Here is a 21,253-nt window from a genome sequence, read left to right on the forward strand (position 1 = left end):
AATGAACAGACTCATTCAAGAAAAATTTCCAGAATGGAAGGATGTAGATTTCCAAATGGAAAAGTGTCCACTCAGTGCTCAGTACAGTGAGTTAAAATATTCTCACTGTGGTACATGGTTGTGAAATTTCAGAATTCTTGGGATAAAGGAGATCTCGCAAACTTCTTGAGGGAGGCCGTGGGCAAGTCACAAAAACTAGAGTCCCAGTGGCTTCTGACTTCTCAATTAGGCATACAGGAAGCCAGGCAATAAAAATTTCTCAGGAAACTGATTCCCACCCTGGAATTCTCTATTCAGCAGGACCACCAATTAAGTATAAAGGTCAGATAAAAATGTTTATGCTTAAAAGGACTAAACAACAAGTAATTTCCCATGTGCCTTTTCTCAAGAAGCCAATAAAGAAAGTTCTCCATGAAAACAAGCATAGGCCAAGAACAAGGAAGACACGGGACTCAGGAAACAGAAGATCTAACACAGGAGAGAGTTAAGGAAAGTCCCCAGGGAGACAGGAAAGCGCTTCCTCTCGAGAACCACGAGCGGGACTGAGCTGTGCACCAGGGCAGCGTGGAGCCCTGAGTCAGGAGCTGGGCGTGCTGAGGGCTCTCACTACTGTGACTTCTGCTTCTGTGACACCTTTGCTGAAATGGACAGAAAACATGTTCTATCAATGCCAGGTTCTAAGAAAGAAGTTTTGACTTACAGGAAATAGCAAGCCCAAAACAGGAGACAATCAAAAGGCATTCCAAGTGCCATAGAAGCTGACCTCTGAACAAAACTGGCCCAGAGTAAGGAGAACAGGGGCGGGGTGGGGCGGCGGGTATTTCAGGAGGAACATCTCAAGGGAAAGACTGTGACTGCCCACTGGCCAGATTATCTGGTGTAACTGTACTGATAAAAGTGCACTAAGAAGTTACGAAACAATTAGAACAATTAGTAATAGGTAGAAAGAAAATGCTGCACTTGGAAAAAACATAAGAGATTTATTTTTAAGAATTAAAGAAAAAAAATTATTTTCAGGAGATAATTTTGTATCTGAAAACACAAAATTAAAAACAAAGAAAATAAATACTGAATAAAACAATGTTTTGCTAGGAATATCAATACAGGCATAATAACATAAACACTAAATAAAAATGCTTAATGAGATATAATTTATATACAATACTGTACATAGAGCTTAAATATGTAGTTCAATGAAAATTCTATGGTTTGATAAAGGTATACTTGGTGTAACTACCACCCCAATCAAGACACAGAACATTTCCACTGTCCTATAAATTCTTTTGCCCCCTTTCCCAATCTCCCCCCTTACGTGGAGACAACCACTGCTCTGAATTCTAAGACCATAAGTCACTTTTTCCTGATCTCAACCTTGATATAAATGCAGAGTATGCAGCTGTCTGTGTCTGGCTTTTTTTCTTTTTTCTCAGCCTGTTCCTGAGACTTATCAATGCTGGTAATGAATCAATCATTTTCCTCTTTTTTTATTGTTCAGCTATTCCACTGTGTATCACAATTTGTCAATCCATCCGCCTAGTGATGGACATTTGGTTTGTTTCTAGCTTTTGGTTACTCTAAATACAGCTGCTATGACCATACCACGAAACATCTCTCTGCAAACACATGCTTTTACTTCTTCTGGGCAAGTATAAGCACAACTGCTCCATCAGGTACATGTTCACCTGAACTGGAAAACTCTAAAAGGTTTTCCAAAGGGGTTGTACCATCTTACACCTCTACTAGCAACATATAGGTGAGCCCCTTGCTCTGCAGTTTCATTAACATTAGGTGCTGCCATAATGTTTTTAATTCTACTTTTCTTGGTGGGTATGTTGCAGTGTCTCACTGAGACTTTAATTTGCATTTCCCTGATGATTAATGATGTGTTTTCATGTGTGCACTGGCCATCTGTATATCTCCTTTCGTGAAATGTTTGTTTCAATCTTTTGCCCATACAGCATCTGGGTCCGAATACTTGTTTAACCAAGCATTGTAATATAATTATACTACTACTGGAAAGGGATGGTGAGTCAAGAGAAATAATCCCTCATTTAACATAACTGAATAGAAAGTCAGTAGATATGTCTAAAATTGAAGAATTGAAATATATTTCATTCATCAACACATTAAAAAAGGATGCATAAATGTCTGAAGAAACAGCTAAAAGAATAGAAAAGTTGTTGCTTCTGGAGAGAACTAGAGTAGGGAACCTCTGTTTTTATTATGAGCTTTTTGGTATTATTTTATCTTTGAAGCTTGCATAAGCATTGCTCTGATAAAAAAGAGAATTAAATAACTTACTGAATCTATAATCACTGAGTCAGGCGTTCTTCCAGTGAAAACAAAATTCAGCTGCTTGGCTGCTCTGACCAAGGCTCCCTCATCTGTTTTAGGCAAACAGAAAAAAGCAAATACATGGTGAAAAAATTTATCCCAAATATGAGAGTGAAAGAAAAGTGAAAGTGAAGTCTCTCAGTCATGTCTGACTCTTTGTGACCCCATGGACTGTAGCCTACCAAGCTCCTTCACCCATGCGATTTTCCAGGCAAGAATACTGGAGTGGGTTGCCATTTCCTTCTCCAGGAGATCTTCCTGACCCAGGGATTGAACCTGGGTGTCCCGCACTGTAGGCAAACACTTTACCATCTGAGAGTAAGATATCCCAAAATATGAGACTAAGACTGCAATACAATAGTCTGCTTAATTTTAAAATGAATTAAAGTTCTTTTTATTCTGACTCCTGTTATTGAAATCCATTTCTTTTAAAATCATATGACAACGCCCAGGGTTTAAGTAGAATGATCGTCAGAATTTGAGACATGTATAGATCCCAGAGGCATATTCTTGAGGGCTAAGTCTCACTGTTAGCCAACCAGACCTAAAAAGGATAACTTCAAAGTAGGTCTTGGTCCAGCATATTCTCCATAAAACTTTTCTTAAAATAAATGATGTGTATAAATGAGGAAACCCCATAATAGCAACAACATGGATAGACCATGAAGGCATCATGCTAAGAGAAAAAGTCAGACAGACAAAGAAAAATACTGTATGATCTCACTTATATGTGGAATCTAAAGAAAAAAGAGAAGAGAAACCCACCCCCCTCAAACTCATATAAAAAGAGATCAGATGTGGTTATCAGAGGTGGAAGGGTGGTAAAGGGGAAGTGGAGAAAGGTTATCAAAAGCTACAAATTTCCATTATAACATAAATAAATAGTAGGGATACAGTGATGTATGTCAATTTCTTCTTAAATTGGAAAAAAACGAGTGGCACAAAAGTACCTTCTTAAGTTTTATCCTTTTCCTCCTAAAATGCTGAATATAGGAAAATTATTAATAACACCATGAATATTGAGGGGTCAGATGGTAAAGCATCTACCTACAATGTGGGAGACCCAGGTTCGAACCCTGGGTTGGGAAGATCCCCTGGAGAAGGAGATGGCAACCCACTCCAGTACTCTTGCCTGGAAAATCCCGTGGACGGAAGAGCCTGGTAGGCTACAGTCCATTGGATCACAAAGAATTAGACACGACTGAGCGACTTCACTTGAACTGATGTTTCACTGTATTACATATTACTCTTCTCACCATGTTATATCAAAACATTTTTGTTTTTGAGGGAAGGGTGTGAGATAAAACATCCATACAGTGTCTATCTTAATGATAAAGAGTGTATCTCATGGTTTTTAGGAATCTGGTATATTCTACAAGGTTGCAGGTGCTGGTTTGTAATACAGTTTAAAACAGGGGGAGGGGCTAGTTAGGAAATTTGAGACTGGTCTGTACACACTACTGTGTTAAAAATGATAACCAACAGGGACCAAGTGAATAGCACATGGAACTCTGCTCAAAGTTATATGGCAGCCTGGATGGGAGGAGAGTTTGGGGAGAATGGATACATGTATATGTATGGCTGAGTCCTGCTGTCCGCCTGAAACTATCACAATATTGTTAATTGACTATACTCCAATACAAAATAAAAAGTTTTTTTTTTTTAAGGAAACTTATAAAAAAGTTCCCTAAAGTGTGTTCCTTCTTTCCTGAAATCTTAGTCATCAAATTGGCTATTTACTCAATTTTACACTGAAAATAAGTCTAAGTATGGCGTCTCTTCTCTAAGTGTAAAGCTCTTCTCATTCAAGTAAATACACAGCAAACTCCTTGATTATCATTTCCAAAAGAAGAAAAGTTTATATTCTAAAATCAACACTATTCAGGGAAACGGATCTTCCTTTTCCTGCCAGCTTATGTGAAAAAGCAGCTTATGACCAATAGTTTTTTCTTAATTATTTATAAAGAAGGGAAAACTTACTATGCACATAGATACCATTTTTTTTAACTTGTATGAATTTTGTTATTCAAATTTCCATATAACATGTTATATAACAAATATTATAGATTTTAAAATATATACAATTTTGAAAGCCAACGTTTCTAATTAGTAAATAACATTTTTAATCTGAAACTAAAGTGACTTGGTTGTTTTACTTCTTCAAATTAAAATTTTCTGAACAATCTCATATTTCAGAACAATTTTCAACCAAGAAATACATCACAATTGCTTCATTTGTACCTGGAGATGCTGCCTGGTAAATAATCTTATCACCTTCCCGCTCTGGTACTGCTGTGTGACACACGGCCATCATTGTAAGAAATTCACATATTATTGGTGCAGTGGGCTGTAAGAAATAAACACATAATTTAGACCCTTTCATTTAACCATTATGACACAATGATAGTAGTATTACCTCATGTATATTTGAGTGCAACTGTTAAACATTGAGGGTGAAAGCCAAGAAATCAACACTATGAAGAAAAAATATTTTTCACTAAAATCCTTCATTTTGGAACCTCTTCATTCCTTTTCTAACCATTTATATAAGGCCACTTTGTCTTGTTAAATAGAACAGGCACAGTGAAAAAGGCAGATGTGGTTGAATCCTGTTATCAGAGGACGAGAGGAATTCTAAAATGTTCATTTACCTAGTTCTAATTCCTGATCAGATTTAAATCTTAGGCATCCAATCTTACTGCGGTTCCACTACTTTGGGTTGCGGTGATGATGGCAGAGGATTCCTATAGACGTTTTGGCTGCTCTTTCCAAAAACAACCACCATAACCTGACTAGTGTTCTACTAAATAAAAAAGGATTGACTGAGCAAGTCCTGCGTAGTTATGGCCTGAGGAAGACAGGATCCTTTCTGCAAGGAGTTTTTGAGTTTATAGGAGAATAGCAACCAGATTTTTGAAATTAAACATCTTTTCTGGTTCCTGATGAAGAAAAGTGTCACTCGAATTAATAAAGGAAAAAAAAATTCCTCCACGCTCTTGGAACAAAAAACTAAAATGACTGGAAAGGTACATCAAAACATTATCTGAAAAAAACAAAACAAAACTGATGTTCAGGCTAGAACAGCAGACAAATCAGACAAGGTCCCTGCTTCATGATGCTTTGACTTGCGGGAAAACAGAACATAGATAAATAGTACACAAGTATCATTTATTTATGGGCTTCCCTTGTGGTTCAGCTGGTAAAGAACCTGCCTGCAATGCGAAAGACCTGGGTTTGATCCCTGGGTTGGGAAGGTCCCCTGGAGAAGGGAACAGCTACCCACTCCAGTATTCTGGCCTGGAGAATTCCATGGACTGTGTTGCCAAGAGTTGGACATGACTGAGCAAATTTCACACCATTTATTTATACTGTGAAGAGGGTTACAAAGGATAAAATGTGTGAAAATCACACAGTATTATTTGGGTCAGTTTGTGGTTATTCTCAACACAATGTGATCTTTAAGCTGATGAAGTTTTAGCCTCATGAAGTACTGAGCACAGAGTTTTCCATCGAGCAGGAATAACACATGACTGAAAAGGTCCTAAAGGAGGAAAGAATGAAGCATATATGAGAAAATAAGAGAAAGCCAGTATAGCCGGAGGAGAAAGAAAGGGAGGGTAGGTCCAAGTGAGGCTGGTGACTTAGGCAGAGGCTGGATCACGCAGCTTTGTAAGTTGAGAGGGAAGCCAGAGAGTGGTTTTCAGCAGGGGTGTGTTGGGACTTAATTTCCACTGGCGTCATTCTAGCTGCCATGTGCAACAAGGATGGGAAGGGGTGAAAATGGAAACCAGGAGAATGGTTAGGAGGCTGTTGTGGCATTTTACCTGGAGGATGCTGGTAGTCTTGACTGGGGTAGAGAAAGTGAGAATGAGGTGAAGAAGACATTTAGGACATGTTCTAGAAAGTCATGGGCTTCCCAGTGGTGCAGTAGTAAAGAATCTGCCTGTCAATTCAGGAGGCGCAGGAGATGCAGCTTTGATCCTGGATGGGGAAGATCCCCTGGAGGAGGAAGTGGCAACCCACTGCAGTGTTCTTGCCTGGGAAATCCCATGGACAGAGGAACCAGACAGGCTACAGTCCACGGGGTCACAAAGAGTTGGCCACAACTGTGTGACTGAGCACGCGCATGCGTACACAAACACAAGAAAGTTGTATTGACAAGGGCTTAGTGAATGGACTGAAGAAGGCTGAGCACCGAAGAATTGATGCTTTTGAACTGTGGTGTTGGAGAAGACTCTTGAGAGTCCCTTGGACTCCAAGATCCAACCAGTCCATTCTGAAGGAGATCAGCCCTGGGATTCTTTGGAAGGAATGATGCGAAAGCTGAAACTCCAGTACTTTGCCCACCTCATACAAAGAGTTGACTCATTGGAAAAAACTCTGATGCTGGGAGGGATTGGGGGCAGGAGGAGAAGGGGATGACCGAGGATGAGATGGCATCACTGACTGGATGAACGCGAGTTTGAGTGAACTCCGGGAGTTGGTGATGGACAGGGAGGCCTGGCGTGCTGCGATTCATGGGGTCGCAAAGAGTCGGACACGGCTGAGCGACTGAACTGAACTGAACTAGTGGTTCATTACAGATCTGGAGATGGAGAGAATAGAGGCAACAAAGCAACCCTAAGCTCCTAGATGGAGTTATAAGATAATTGACTGTGTAACTGAACCTGAGAACACAGGAAGGAAGAGGTGGGTCTAGGTCTAGATTTTGTGGATCTTGAAGCTCATGTTTTGTTGAAAGCAAAAATATCCACATGAATGCACTGCTAGGGCCCTGCCCAGGGGCAGGGGTGGCAAGGCTACCAGTGCTAGGAAGGGACTAGTTTTGGGGTGATGAGCGTGAGTTCAAGTTTTGACGCACTGAGCTTGAAATGATTGTGAGAAAAAGTTGCGGATTTAAACCTAGGTGTGCTCAGTTGCATCTGACTCTTTACAGCTCCATGGAACTGCAGCCCTCCAGGCTTCTCTGCCCATGGAATTTTCCAGGCAAGAATACTGGAGAGTGTTGTCATTTTCTCCTCCAGGGGATGTTTCCGACCCAGGGATCGAACCCGAGTCTCTTATGTCTGCTGCACTGGCAGGCAGATTCTTTACCACTAGTGCCACTTGGGAAGCTCTTAAACTCCAGAAATCATATCCTTTGATCAGATGGAATTTTAGTAAGTATCAGTAACTTTATAAGTGGAATACTCACATTGGGTGGCAGATGTTCAAAGTTCTTATTGTATAGATTTAGCACTGGCCTATAATTTTGAGTAAGTAATTAACTTCTATAGATATTTTGAAATTGTTAACAATGAGTTCTTTCATGTAAATAGAGCTCTAAATTATACAATATTTTTAAAAAGTAGAGTATCGATAAATAGCAGTGTTAAAAGTAAATTTCTAAAAATCACAGATTCGTATTGGCCAAGTAAAAATAATTTAGAGACAACAGATTTTTATAATTATTAAAAATGATCATGAAAGTAAAAAATGGAATATATAAGCATGGAAGGTAATTCAGAGAAACACTCATTAGTTTTCATTTATTAATGAAAAGATAATGGTACTATGTTTCTTACATGATTATTTTGGAGGTTTTCCAGCAATGATGAATCACTAAATGTTTTTTCATCTCCAAACTGTGAATTCTGCCTAAAGGGGAAAAAATGGAGCATATTTGATTCATTTATACAAGCCTGCGGATCTATCTGTAAGTTACTTTTAAAATAAATCATTATGCCTACAAACTCTTAATAAATTAAATCTAATTAATTAAGTATAATTTAGTCCACATTTCAAATAACATATCATATATTTCATGATTGAATCATAAGATATTTTTAAACATTATAAAATGTGAAAGCCTTTTTCTGTGTTAATAAAAAATAGCATTTTACCGTTCATTTTCCTGGAGTAAAATTATGTTGTAGCCATATGAAGTTAAAAAAAAATTTAATTAAAAAAATGTAACAAAACTGCTAATATACATGGAATTGAATTTTTCTACTTTCATAATTTTTTCAAGGTTTAAAAATTGTGAGAATTAATGGAGTTATTATAAAAATAATACTTTAGCCATGAAAATTTATTTGAAGTGAGTAATATTATATGATTACCATATGAAACAAAAATATGAATAAACTGATTACACATTACATTAACATTTATCACTAACACATATCTTATATATTATGTACATGTTACTCTGTAAAGGAGAAAAAAGCCAGAAAAGTATATATGTGGTTTTGTGTTGTGGCTGTCTTCAGATCAGCAAACTTGAACTCCATATGAAACAAATCAAATGAGAATTGCCTCTATAATCTAGCTATTACTAATCTCATAGCCATGCAATTTAATATCAAAATGTTGAGATTCAAAGGAAGGACAAGGAACATTTAAGTGGAAATGTCAAACACCAAGAGTATACTTATTACCGTTCAGTAAAAATATATAGCTCTAAAGCTTTTGTGCACAGAAGGAAATTTCAGAAGTCGTTGAGGAAAAAATAATGTGTTCAGTATTAAACAGCTGTAATCCAAAAAGCTTTTAATCATAATATTTACAGGTTACAAAGAGAATTATCAGTGCCAATGTGCCAAATATCAAGAGTTTCATATTTTAAAGCCAGCTGTTTGAAAGGAAGGAGAAATCATGGAAGAAAAGAAAAGAATGTAAAATAACCTAAACCAGATCATCAATATATGTAAATATCTTTTTAACCATACACCATAAAAGGAAGTTAGAATTTTACAGTAAAATACATCTTTATTAATGTGCAACACTTTGATCTATTAATTCTCAATATTACAATGCACCTTTATTAGCACATAGATTAGAATTCTCAAAACTCATCATCACTAGGAAACAGAATGAACACCTTATATTATTTTAATAATAAATAATTTATTTATGAAATAACAAATTAATATTTATTAATTAAAACTCTTCCCCTTCTTAGTTTTAAAGAGGAACAGTCCAAGAACTTTTAAACTTTTAAACAACTTTTTCTGGCAGGCAGAAAAAATTAACATACATTTCTCCTCTAAATATTATCATTCTCAAAAAGTTTATTATTCAGGGCTCTATAAAATCTCCCTATTATTTATAAAACGTATTCATTATCGGTTCTTAGTTATATTTTCCCACTTATTTGTTAGATAAATTGAAATGTCAAGGAATAGTCACAGTAACATCTTGCATGTGGAGGTCTATCTTCCTTCTAAAGAATTCTGGACTAAACGCTTTTACAAATTTGAAGATGTGTCTTATTAATCTCACCAGTAATTCTTTCACTTCATAAATCACAGTTACCACAATTGATAAAACTTTCAAAATGTATTTATAACAAATAACACTAGATATGCAACTGAAATGTTTACACGGACACATCCTGCCCTTCATTCACCAGTGAAACCTTCTGACGTGGAAAATGCTAACTCTTCTCCCAGAAAGGAGCTTCCTTTCCAAGATCATAAAACCATTGGCATTTCATCTGCTAATTACACAGTTTGGTCTGGATAACTCAGACATGGTGTTCTCATCACCCTTGTCTGAAATCTCACAAAATGTTCACTTTTAGTAAAAGTAAACAGATAAAATTGGAAGCTCGAAAGTCATTTCAAAATAAGAACCAATAAATTCTGACAAAGCTATTTGAATTTGCAAACATCTACATTCTGTTAAAACTTTCCATAGAAGTTTTCAAGTGACACTTTGCCTTATAAGGAGACAAAGAAATTATGGTGTTTTGCAAAAAGCAATAAGGCAGGGTGTGTAATAGTAAGATAAAGTGAAAAATGAGCAGTTAACCCACAGTGTCATATAATTTACTGCTTTTTGTAGGCTGATTTAAAGACTATGATACATTGCAAATAATTATTTCCTAATCATCCAAAAATGAAGAATCCTAATAGCAATAAAAAATGAGAAGATTCAGAATTTTATGGATAAATATAAATTACAAAAAGTGTGGCCTGATCAGTATTAGGAACCAGAGAAGATCAAATTGCTAACATCCTTTGGATTATAGAAAAAGCAAGAGAGTTCCAGAAAAACATCTATTTCTGCTTTATTGACTATGCCAAAGCTTTTGACTGTGTGGATCACAATAAAATGTGGAAAATTCTGAAAGAGATGGGCATACCAGACCACCTGACCTGCCTCTTGAGAAACCTGTATGCAGGTCAGGAAGAAACAGTTAGAACTGGACATGGAACAACAGACTGGTTCCAAATAGGAAAAGGAGTACGTCAAGGCTGTATCTTGTCACCCTGCTTATTTAACTTACATGCAGGGTACATCATGAGAAATGCTGGGCTGGAGGAAGCACAAGCTGCAATCAAGATTGCTGGGAGAAATATCAATAACCTCAGATATACAGATGATAGCCCCTTTAATGGCAGACAGCAAAGAACCTAAACGGACTCTTGATGAAAGTGAAAGAGGAGAGTGAAAAAGCTGGCTTAAAGCTCAACATTCAGAAAACTAAGATCATGGCATCCGGTCCCATCACTTCACGGCAAATAGATGGGGAAACAGTGGAAACAGTGATAGACTATCTTTTTGGGCTCCAAAATCACTGCAGATGGTGACTGCAGCCATGAAATTAAAAAATGCTTGCTCCTTGGAAGCAAAGTTATGACTAACCTAGACAGCATATTGAAAAGCAGAGACATTACTTTGTCAACAAAGGTCTGTCTAGTCAAGGCTATAGTTTTCCAGTAGTCATGTACGGATGTGAGAGTTGGACTATAAAGAAAGCTGAGTGCCAAAGAATTGATGCTTTTGAACTGTGGTGCTGGAGAAGACTCTTGAGAGTTCCTTGGACTGGAAGGAGATTCATCCAGTCCATCCTAAAGGAAATCATTCCTGAATATTCATTAGAAGGACTGATGGCTGAAGCTGAAATTCCAATGCTTTGGCCACCTGATGCGAAGAGCTGACTCATTTGAAAAGACCGTGATGCTGGGAAAGATTGAAGGCAGGAAGAGAAGGGGATGACAGAAGTTGAGATGGTTGGATGGCATCACCGACTCAATGGACACAAATTTGAGTAAACACCGGGTGATGGACAGGGAGACCTGGCGTGCTGCAGTCCATGGGGTCACAAAGAGTCGGCCATGACTGAGCAACTGAACTGAACTGAACTGAATCATGAAAGTGTGGACTATGAAATCGTGTCAAATGAAGAGATAAGTAACAATTTTTATTTAACTTAAAAAAGAATTTAGGAGTAGAAAGGCCTAGTATTCAGAAAACAAATAGAAAATATGGTCTGCACAAAGCTAAAATACTTCTGCATAGCAAATACTATTACAAGCAAGTCAAAAGCGAAATGACAAACTGGGAAGAAAACTATTTCCAACACATAAAATGGTTACTTTATTCAAAATGAAACGTTAATTCACTCAAAATAAAAAGGGCTTATAGAAACAAACACTAAAAAGATCAACAATGCAATAGAACAATGAGCAGAGGATATAAACACTCAGTTCACAAAGAAGAAATAGAAATGGTTTTAAATATACATTCAATCTTATTGCATGATGAGAGAAATGAGATTTAAATTTATCAATGTGGCAGAAATAGTTTGACAACTCTGCTGCTATAATCTTGGAAAAACAGTTAAACCATCTATCACTGATGAGAATAAAAATTGGTACAATTTCTAAAAAGGAATATTGGCAATGAAAGTGAAAGTCGCTCAGTTGTGTCTGACTATTTGTGAGCCCATGGATACAGTCCATGGGATTCTCCAGGCCAGAATACTGGAGTGGGTAGCCGTTCCCTTCTCCAGGGGGAATCTGCCGAACCCAGGGGTAGAATCTAGGTGTCCCACATTGAAGGCGGATTCCTTACCAGCTGAGCCACAAGGGAAGCCCAAGAATACTGGCATGGGTAGCCTGTCCCTTCTCTAGCTGATCTTCCCGACCCAGGAATCAAACTGGAGTCTCCTGCATTGCAGGTAGATTCTTTACCAACTGAGCTATCAGGAAGACCTTGATATTGGCAATATCTAACAAAATTTAAAATCAATATAATCCTTTGAGATCCAGAAATACCAGTTTTTGGAATTTCAGTCTATTCTATACTTACACTGTCTGGTGCAAAATGCTGTATGTACAAATTCATTCTTTGCAGCACATTTTTAACAGCAAAAGGTTAGAACTAACCCACAGTCTAGGACGGTTGCTTAAAAAGACTATGGTACATCCATATAATAATAATGGAACACTATACAAAAAATAGGAGGCTGTCCACGGAATATGGACAAATCTTAAAGAAAAGCTGGTACCAAAGTGTGTACAATTGGTTTCACTTTTGGTAAAAATGAGAAAGAAAATATATGCACACGTAGTAGAATAGATCTGGAGAAATAAACCTGGAATGGGTTACATTGACTGCCTTCAGGTGGGGAAATGGGGGGTCAGAGATAGGGAAGAGATGTGTTACTGCATTACGAACTTAAATAAATCAAATTTAAAGATTAAAAACCAGAACAAATCCAATTATGAGCTGAAACATACATTCCACAAACAAACTCAATGTATAGATTATGTACACACAGATGCTACACACGTGCATATATGGGAAGACAAAGGCAGTGTGACTGGAAACACTGCTTTCTGAATGGATTTGTACCTTCTGGTTTTGAAGAGTGTTACTGTTCCAAATCAAACTTCCTAAAAGGGTGATTTAATTCTAAAAAACGAAATTGTTGTTCAGCATCAGGTCAAGTCCAAGAACATAAACAAGTGGTTGAGTTCAATAATAATACTTTTTTTCTTAAACACTAGTTTTGATCAATGTGGTCTGCTTGTCTGTGTGGTTCTAAAGTATTTCTAAAGCAATTACAAAAGAGGAGCTCCAAAAACATTCTGTGAAATGGTCACTTGACTGGAATAAATAAATTACTTGTCAAAGTGACTACTCTGAAGACCAGCTAATTTGGATGTGTTAGATTTCGTTACTATACAGTCATACCTGGAAGAATGTTTTAGTGAGCCCAGTGATGGCAGCAGAATAAATAAATACCACTCATTTCATACATAAATACAGACCAAAATGAAATGAGAAAAGAAGACCAGAAAATGGTACTATCCAGTGATACTGTGCTAATACTAAAAACCACAGTAAAATGACTAAGCACAGAATACTTACTCAGGGGTTTTCCTCAAAATAGTGGGGGAAAATACAGATGAACTGAAATTGGCTTTGAGTACATATTATTGAAGTGAGTGAATGAGTACATCTGTTTTCTACTGTTATTTATGCTTGAGATTTCCACCAAAAAAATCGGAAAAAGAAAAAAAATGTAACAAAATATATAGCTTTGGAATATAATCATATCTTGGGGCTACACAGATGCTTATAATAAGCAAATATTTTTGTGCAATTCTCCAAATATTGATACTGTCTAATGAATGGTAAATTTTAATAGAAATGAATTAACTTTCAAGGTTATATGTCAGCTGATGGTACTTGGCAATAACAAGAAAACCATCCCAGTTCGGGAAGAAGTGGCTACTGGTTGGGAAATGATTTCATCTCTGTAAACTATATTTATAGATTTAAGCGAGTAGAGTTACAGCCATTATCCAATTATTTTTAATGTCAAGAAAGTGTTTTTGAAACTGTCACTGTAATAGTTTGCCATCAAATTGACTAAATGCAAATAATCTACATATTTCTGTTGCTGAGTTGTGTCCAGTTCTAAAAATCTACATACAGTTATGTGTTAAATAATATATGTTTTTTAACTTGGTATTTTTGTGACAAATATGGTTGGAGAATGATAGTAAAATACATGGTATAGGTCACAGATTTTATCTATGGAATCAATGAACTTCACATTGAAAGGTGAAGCTGCTGACAGTCAGACAAGAATCAACTTTCAGATTTTGGATTTACAGTCAGCTGTACTCTCCAGTTTACCCCTGAGGACCAGCAGCAAGAAGATAAAGCCAGGTTCTTGAAGCATACATTCAGTCAGGCCCACGCTTTCAATCTTGGTTTCACTGGCAATATGAAATCAAGTGGGTCAGATCTGGCAAATGCCAGATTTAGGATCGGGCCAAGTTGTGTCTGCGCCCCCCCCCCCCCCCCTCCCGCCGCCAAGGCTAACTTTTCTTGTCAAACTATACTTGCTCTTGCTACCTTAACAAAACAAGAAAGAAAAAATGAAATAACAAATAGTAAGGATATCTTTTCTCTAAATGCAGATATTTCTGAAGCTCTTTAAAGTCTACTGGATGTGATATAACCAGCACCTACTTAATATCCAGGTTGAGCAAAGTTTTAACTTTGTCTCCCATGTTTACTGGTTGTATACTTTGAGGGAAGTTACGTATTGGCTTCTCTGCCTAAATTTCACCAGTTTTAGAAGGCTCATGTCAATTACAACTCCTCAAATATGTCTTAAGGATTAAGTGAGAGACATTAGAGCTAACACTCAGATATTCTTCTAAGCACTTTAAAAACAGAATTCATTTAATCTTTGCAACTTCCCTATGATGTCTACATTCTACCCAAAGAGGACCCACAGGCAAAGAGATTAGGGACGTGGCTCAACAGCAGCATTAGGACCTGGATGTGAACCTGAGTGGTCAGAATCGAAGTTTGCCTCCTTGACAACTGCTCAGGACCCAGGACACAACTAAAGTTCAAATAGTAGTGTTCCTTCATCTTTGCTGCATATAGGTAACCACGTGATAGATGAGGAAATCCACGTAGATATTTAAAATAAAGCTTACTTTATTAAACAGTTGGCAAAAACCTTCCCTAGGGTTTATTTCTTAAAATATCATTAATATCTAAGTTCATATGTAACTGCAAGTGGAACTATATAAACATTTATGAAAAAGTTGACATTGTAAATTTGGAATTACCCAGTTTAGAATATCAAGTTTCCAGAAAGGGTGTTTTACATAAAAAACTTAAACAGATAAAATAATGTCTCTTCCCAATAGTGATAAAAATCATGAAACAACCTCTACTGAAAGTAGAATATTTTAAATGACCTAGGTAAACAACTGTTAACATTTTCATCCAATCTTAATAAGAATATGGTGAAGGTAATTTCCTTCTCAAGAAAAAGTGATTTATCTTAGAAAAAACATACATTCTAAAAATAAACATATATATTCAATTCTGTTGAAAAGCAACAAGTAAAAAGATATTAATCAAAATTTTAACTACATTCTCAAAAGATTAAGTAGAAGAGAATATCTACATCATTACACTTGAATTATCTACCAACAGTAAGACGTTTTGGCACATTTAAAAGACAATTATTCAGTTGTGGATAGGTGTAGAAATGCATGCCACTCCAAGCAATGAGCTTAAGTGCAATGAATCATCAGTTATCACATGAACCAAACAGCTGCCTCTGTCGTTAACTCCAGGTAGTGTGAGGCTTATTGCAAATTGTTACCAAATCTCTACTTTATTGAAATAAAATCCAAGTTGAAAACTAAGGCTTAATCATAAAATACCCTGTGTCATCTGAAAATAGAAATGTAATCACACATAAAGCCATACTGTTTTTTTACAGTTATGAGCATTAAAGAAATCTGCTTTCTGAAATTTCATTTGCCACCAGATTGCAATGAATTATTGAAATAAACTCGTCGTTCTAAATGAAAATGTAAACCATGGCGAGGATTTTAAAGTAAGACAAAAAACCCAATATGTACTGAAATTAAGCTTATAAAATGTTATTCAATAATTCTAAAATTAATTATATTCCTATTAACCCTAGTTCTTGGTAGCATACTTTCCCAACATCTGTTCCAGATATTTCACTAAAAAATGTTTATGTTATAGCCTCCAAACAGATTTAGCAAATTAATGAAAATAAATGTAAAGGAAATTTACACTGTGTGGTTATGTTTCAGGAGCATTTTTCTGTAGCTCTGTAGAGTATACAAACAGTGGCAGAAGGTGGCAGTGCTGAGCTAAAAAAAATAAAATTTATGGAGCTGTCCCTGAAATCTTAGGTAGTCCACAGACCAAGGACTCTTAAGTTGATTGGTATAGATTTTATTATAGATACATAGCTGCATAAAATCAGCAAGCCTAAACTTTGAACTAAATGTTCATAAAATGATTAAAGGTTATTCAACAGGACATCAGGGCTATTCAACGGATTTGTCTGTTTTTATTCAGCAGATTTTAAGAAATATTTTACAGCATTGTTATCCTGCCTGATTAGTAAATTTTTTTCAAAGTAGTGAAATGCATCTAACAAAACAATAAAATGCAAACCTTTTAAATGGATCAACGAGACAGAAAGATCCATGCAGCTTACCATTCATCAGGAGAGCAGCCATAATCCTCAGGTTCAGGGACATGGCTTCAGAAAGCAAGAGGAGGGACACAAAGAAAGGAAAAAATAATCAAAGAAAGGCTGGAAACACAAAAGCATGAATAAGGGAAGAACTGAGAGATGGGTCAGTTAAGGAAATAAACTTTTAGCTGATTTGGAAAGAATGGCAGTTAGTATAGAAAGTATAATTTATGGTAACTAAGCAGATTTACTAAGTTGTTCTTTCGTTGGATAGCCAACTTGCCTCTTCACCATGAAATTTCCCAATTTTATGCACAGAAACCAGTATTCAGTAGAAAATATTAAACTTAAGAGTTTAAACACAGGCTAAAGCCAATGGAAAATTCATCACACAATGCATAATGAGAATAAAGTGTTTTAATAAAAAAAAGCGTGTTACTAAGAACAAACTGTCACACTGATAAAATCTGCTAAGTGCATTTCAGAAACGTATTTGATTGCCATGCAGGGGTGGCTCTTTACACAGGTATAGTAAAGTAAAAGTTAATCACACTGCTACAGCTAAAGAGCACCACAGTGTGAAAGATAAGCATTTTAAAAGATACTCAAAAATGCTCATTTAAACCATAACTCAGCCGTTAAAACAACTTATTACGTCAAAAAGAAAACACAGTCATCAATACTTCATTTTCGTCCATCAGCTCATCGGAGCACTGGATCTGTGAATAGCTTCCATTTCAACCAACCAGTGATGTGACCGAAGGGGTCCGTAATACATGACGGAGCAGATTTTATTTTACTTATTTATGTATTTATTTACTAAAATTTTCTTTTTATTGTTTAGATTTTTTTTCTCGCTGTCTTGAGACATACAACGCTGTGCAAGTGCAAGGTATACAGTGTGATTTGATACTAATATATCTTGCAAAGTGATTACCATTACGTGCATGTGGGCTAAGTTGCTTCAGTTGTGTCTGACTCTTTGTGGCCCTATGGACTGTAACCCCCCAGGCTCCTCTGTCCATGGGATTTTCCAGGCAAGAATACTGGAGTTGGTTGCCATGCCCTTCTCCAGCAGATCTTCTCGACCCAGGGATTGAACCTGCGTCTCTTACGTCTCCTGCAAATCATAGTTTTAGCTAACACTCCCACCCATCACCTATTTACCATTTCTTTTTTTTTTTTTATGGTGAGAACACTTAAAATCTACTCTCTCAGCAGCTAAAACAGATTTCCTTATCTCTCGTTTCTTTCATTATACAAGGTCATTCAATAGTTTTCCTTTAAATTAAATATATCAGATGTAGGTAGAGTTTAAAGATGCAGAGTTCAGTATAACATCACTGTTTTTGATAAATATACAATGTTCACTGAAAACTGGGGAAAATCCTCTCACTTCCTAAATGGCCTCTGTTTCTTACCCTTCCACCAAACTGGCCATGCATGGACCTCATCACTCTAAGGGACCTCCAAAGCATCAACTGTCTCTGGTGCAGGCTCCACCCACCACCTTCACTCCAGTCACAGTTGGGGCAGTCTCCTTACTCACTGTCCTCTCTTCTAACAAAGGATGTTTTTAGATGCTTGAGGGGAAGGTCTAAATGAGCCCTCAGTGAGCCCAGAAAAAGCCATGGCCTCCTGCCAAGCTCTGAAAACTAGCTGCAGCCCAGTGCTCTAGGCAATCACTTCTCATCAACCTCAAGGCTTAGATGAGTCCTTGAACTACAGCAAGGGAGGGTCTGACGCTACCCAAGCAAAAACACGGCACCAAGGTTCTGCCAAGTTGCCCTGGTGGTGTACAGCAGCCCTGGATCTCCTACTGGGAGAGGGGCTGGAGCCTCAGAGCTCAAGGCTCAGGGCTGCACTCCCTGGGTGTGGTTCAACCTTGGCAGATGTTCAGGGCTATTCTGAATGAGAAGAGCAGCGGGTGATCCATACATCTGTTACTTTATTCTGTCTGCATGAGTTTCCCCAAGATCACGGCTCTAGTAGCTCTGATATGTACCTTCTGTCTGGTTATTTGCCATGGGAGGTCAGTGCTGTTACATCTGCTTGGGAAGTTCTTAAACTCATTCTTGATCTCAGTGTGAAGCATCCCAGTGCCTGGTCTCAGTGATGAGATCACACCCCTCTACCCTGTCCTCAATCACAGCCTCAATAAACCTTTGTACTGCATTCTGATTTTATAATTGTCTGCATGGTGATTTAATTACATCCATTAACCTCCAATTAGACTATAAACTTCAGGGGGGTGGAAGCCAGGTGAACTTTGGCTTATCATTAAATTCCCAACATCTAACAAAGTACTACATGTTGTACATAGAGACGAACACTTGTTGAGGCATGAGAATAAATGAATGGTTTTTACCCAGCTTTATCCACCAGTCACAGTGAGAAGTGAGATATATTTATTGGTTATAGTATAGACCTTGGGGCAATTTTGATAATTGTGAAGTTTCTCATGGTGAATTTCCTCTCAGACTTAAAGAAGTTGCCCACTCTTTCAGCAAACATTGCTAAACAAAATATTGTCAAGTAAAACTACTCACATGCTATTTTCACATGTAAATAAAGATTATTATTAGGAGCATTTGGGTTTCACTTAAAGGGAAAAAGTCAATGAAATGTTTTTAATACTGATTAAAATGACTTGCCCATGTGAAAATATAATATTAATTTGCTTTACAGTCTTAAAAAAACAAAACAAAAAACTTTCCAGTTCATCAGCTCATTCTAATAGTAAGATTTTAAATTATCAACAAAGAAGGTACTTAGGACTATAGCCGAGAATAGTCACTGTGTTGAGAATTCTACCCACTGAACATAAAAACCTCATTACCTATTTCTGGCTTTCAAGTAACTGTGATAAAACTGAATTAGTATAAGAAGTAATTTGTTGAAATTATGCTTTAGTAAATGTTTAACAGCAGAATTTCTAGTTTGTAATAAGTTAAATTTATAAATATGATATTACAATTTATTTACATTTAACTAAAATCTAATGAAACAGTCTAACAAGTTTAATTATGGTGGTACTTCTGACAAAGTTAATCTTTACAAAATAAACATCATTGCTAAGTGTGTACTAGGTGTGTACAAATCTTTTATTTCATTGACCATCACGAATCCAATTTAGGGCCAAAGTTAAAAGAAATGAGGGAAAACTTACTAAGACTAAATTTTGGAGCTTTGTTTTAAGTGTTAAATATCTTCTTCCTACAAATCTATAAAATGCACTGAATGAGGTAAAGATTATACTACCAAGAGACTTCAAGTCTTGTCTTTCAAACTGATAAAAGCCAACAGAACTCATCTTGGACTCTAAGGTAGAAAGAGATTTTATTTTCTTAAAAAGTGCTTAAGAAGCATCAGCTCTGAAATCATAACCCCAAAGGCATTTGTTAGTATATAAAACTATGTGTTATTTTCCTTTGTTTGGCTAAATTCTGAGGAGACAATCTCTGTTTTCTTCTTCTGGAGGTGAAAGTACATATGTGTATTAATAAGAGCTTCCCGTGTTAAACAATGCAAAACACTTCCATGGGCAGACGGGACAGTATAACCATGTCATGGTTCCTTTAACCCAAGAGCATCCAGAGGAAATGCCCACAGAAAGGTGGTTTTCAGTCATTACTTTTTCCTGTGGAGTTTGACAGAATTAAGCAATAGCTGTGTGTCTCTCCTATCGTAGTCAACTGAGTAGTCTAAAGTCTCTGTTTCTCTAAAGCTTTCATGTATCAACAACTCTCTGCAATGCTGACATCCCAATTGTCCATCAGAAATGCTTAGGGGAGGGGATAGGACAATTACTTGTGTCAATAACTTTATGAGTTTTCTAGTATTGTTTCTTAAAGAAAAGGAGCCTTTGTACTTTTAAGTATTGTATAAATTTATCATATTGGATGACAGTCTGAGGTTTCTGAACTGGAAATTTCCAGAACATCTATATCTCTATGCAGGTACCATAAGTATAAAGTAGTAAAAGGAAAAAAAAAAAAAAATTCAATCAGGGTTAAGGATCCTATAAGCACATATATGATTTACTGGAAGTAGTTTAACAAGTTTCACTCAATAAGGCTCTTGGTATTCTTGAAAATATGATACATTATTCAAAGAGAAACCCATTTTTATTTCACAGTTAAAAACTGCAAATAAAGGTATCACTATTTTTAAATTTCTAAACATCACAGAATTTCAGATCTGAAAAGAATCTTGGAGATCATCTGGTCTCACCATTCTCATTTAAAAGAGTTCGGAATATTTGAATGGAACTGTCTAAGGTCATGCAGTGAATTAATGACAAAGCTAGGACTATGACTCATGTCTTGCAACTGCAGCTCCATGTTAAGAGATGTGGATTTTCCCAAGAGGAAATTTGTTTCATTGGAAACAATCTAAATCATGACAATACTTAACTCTCTTTAACATGTACCAGTCTCAAACCCATTCTATCATAATACATAATACATGTGTTCATGACAGTATCACCTAGACCACATAAAGAACATTGCTCTTTAGAACTACTGCCTATAAGTGCTTAAGAACTTGTTCCAGGAATAAGGAAAACCTTGTAAAATGCAAAAGAACACCTAGCTGTTATTCTGGTTCTCTGTTCTGATAGGTTCACAATCAATAATTACTAATTTG

General features: G+C 36.6%; 1 protein-coding gene across 8 annotated transcripts in view; it reads right to left on the reverse strand.

Annotated features, from left to right (window-relative positions):
- Positions 1–21,253, reverse strand: part of ATP8A1 (ATPase phospholipid transporting 8A1) — a 232,344-nt gene that overhangs the window by 126,817 nt on the left and 84,274 nt on the right. For 4 of the 8 annotated variants that reach the window (XM_042251349.2, XM_012179883.5, XM_042251354.2 and 1 more), the window contains 4 exons: positions 16,628–16,672; positions 7,899–7,971; positions 4,576–4,681; positions 2,302–2,384 (listed from right to left, as the gene is read on the reverse strand). In XM_042251349.2, the coding sequence (XP_042107283.1) occupies positions 2,302–2,384; positions 4,576–4,681; positions 7,899–7,971; positions 16,628–16,672 (307 nt within the window). The remainder of the gene's footprint in view (positions 1–2,301; positions 2,385–4,575; positions 4,682–7,898; positions 7,972–16,627; positions 16,673–21,253) is intronic. The other 4 variants (XM_042251351.2, XM_060417595.1, XM_060417599.1 and 1 more) reach the window with 1 other exon arrangement.

This window comes from Ovis aries, chromosome 6 (genome assembly GCF_016772045.2).
Source record: "Ovis aries strain OAR_USU_Benz2616 breed Rambouillet chromosome 6, ARS-UI_Ramb_v3.0, whole genome shotgun sequence".
In the NCBI taxonomy this organism is placed as follows: Eukaryota; Metazoa; Chordata; class Mammalia; order Artiodactyla; family Bovidae; genus Ovis; species Ovis aries.